Source organism: Hipposideros armiger, unplaced genomic scaffold (genome assembly GCF_001890085.2).
Source record: "Hipposideros armiger isolate ML-2016 unplaced genomic scaffold, ASM189008v1 scaffold_72, whole genome shotgun sequence".
NCBI lineage: Eukaryota > Metazoa > Chordata > Mammalia > Chiroptera > Hipposideridae > Hipposideros > Hipposideros armiger.
This window is the reverse complement of record NW_017731422.1, coordinates 3,381,605-3,382,120: the sequence shown is the minus strand read 5'-3', so window position 1 is coordinate 3,382,120 and position 516 is coordinate 3,381,605. Positions and strand designations below refer to the sequence as shown.

At 45.5% G+C, this 516-nt stretch overlaps 1 protein-coding gene across 1 annotated transcript in view; it reads left to right on the top strand.

The window, feature by feature from the left end:
- The window catches only part of RPL7L1 (ribosomal protein L7 like 1), a 4,747-nt gene extending 4,237 nt beyond the window's left edge, over positions 1–510 (top strand). The window contains exons 3-4 of the mRNA XM_019642656.1: positions 5–111; positions 300–510. Coding sequence (XP_019498201.1) covers positions 5–111; positions 300–508 — 316 coding nt within the window. The 3' untranslated portion in view covers positions 509–510. The remainder of the gene's footprint in view (positions 1–4; positions 112–299) is intronic.
- Positions 511–516: the final 6 nt, after the last annotated feature.

Genomic DNA, 516 nt, shown 5'->3' with positions numbered 1-516 from the left:
GATTTCCAAACCTGAAGTCTGTCCGAGAACTCATCTTGAAACGTGGACAAGCCAAAGTCAAGAATAAAATTATCCCTTTGACAGACAACACAGTGATTGAGGAACATCTGGGTGAGTATACCTTAGGGGTCAGTTTTAGTAGAAAGGAAGGATTTTTGGTGGTCTTGATGTGGGATTCAGGTCATATTCTTCTTGGAGTCCCAAGAACCTTCCGGAGTGCCCAACTCTGGCATATGAGAGCCTTGCAATATATGTTGGGGAAACGTTAAATAAAGAAAATGTGCCTTTATGTTTCTTAGGGAAGTTTGGTGTCATTTGCTTGGAAGACCTCATTCATGAAATTGCCTTCCCGGGGAAGAATTTCCAGGCGATCTCAAGGTTCTTGTGCCCTTTCCATCTCTCAGTTGCCCGTCACGCTACCAAGAATAGAGTGGGCTTCCTCAAGGAAGTGGGCTCACCTGGCTATCGAGGTGAACGCATCAATCAGCTCATCCGGCAGCTGAACTAAACCCAGGT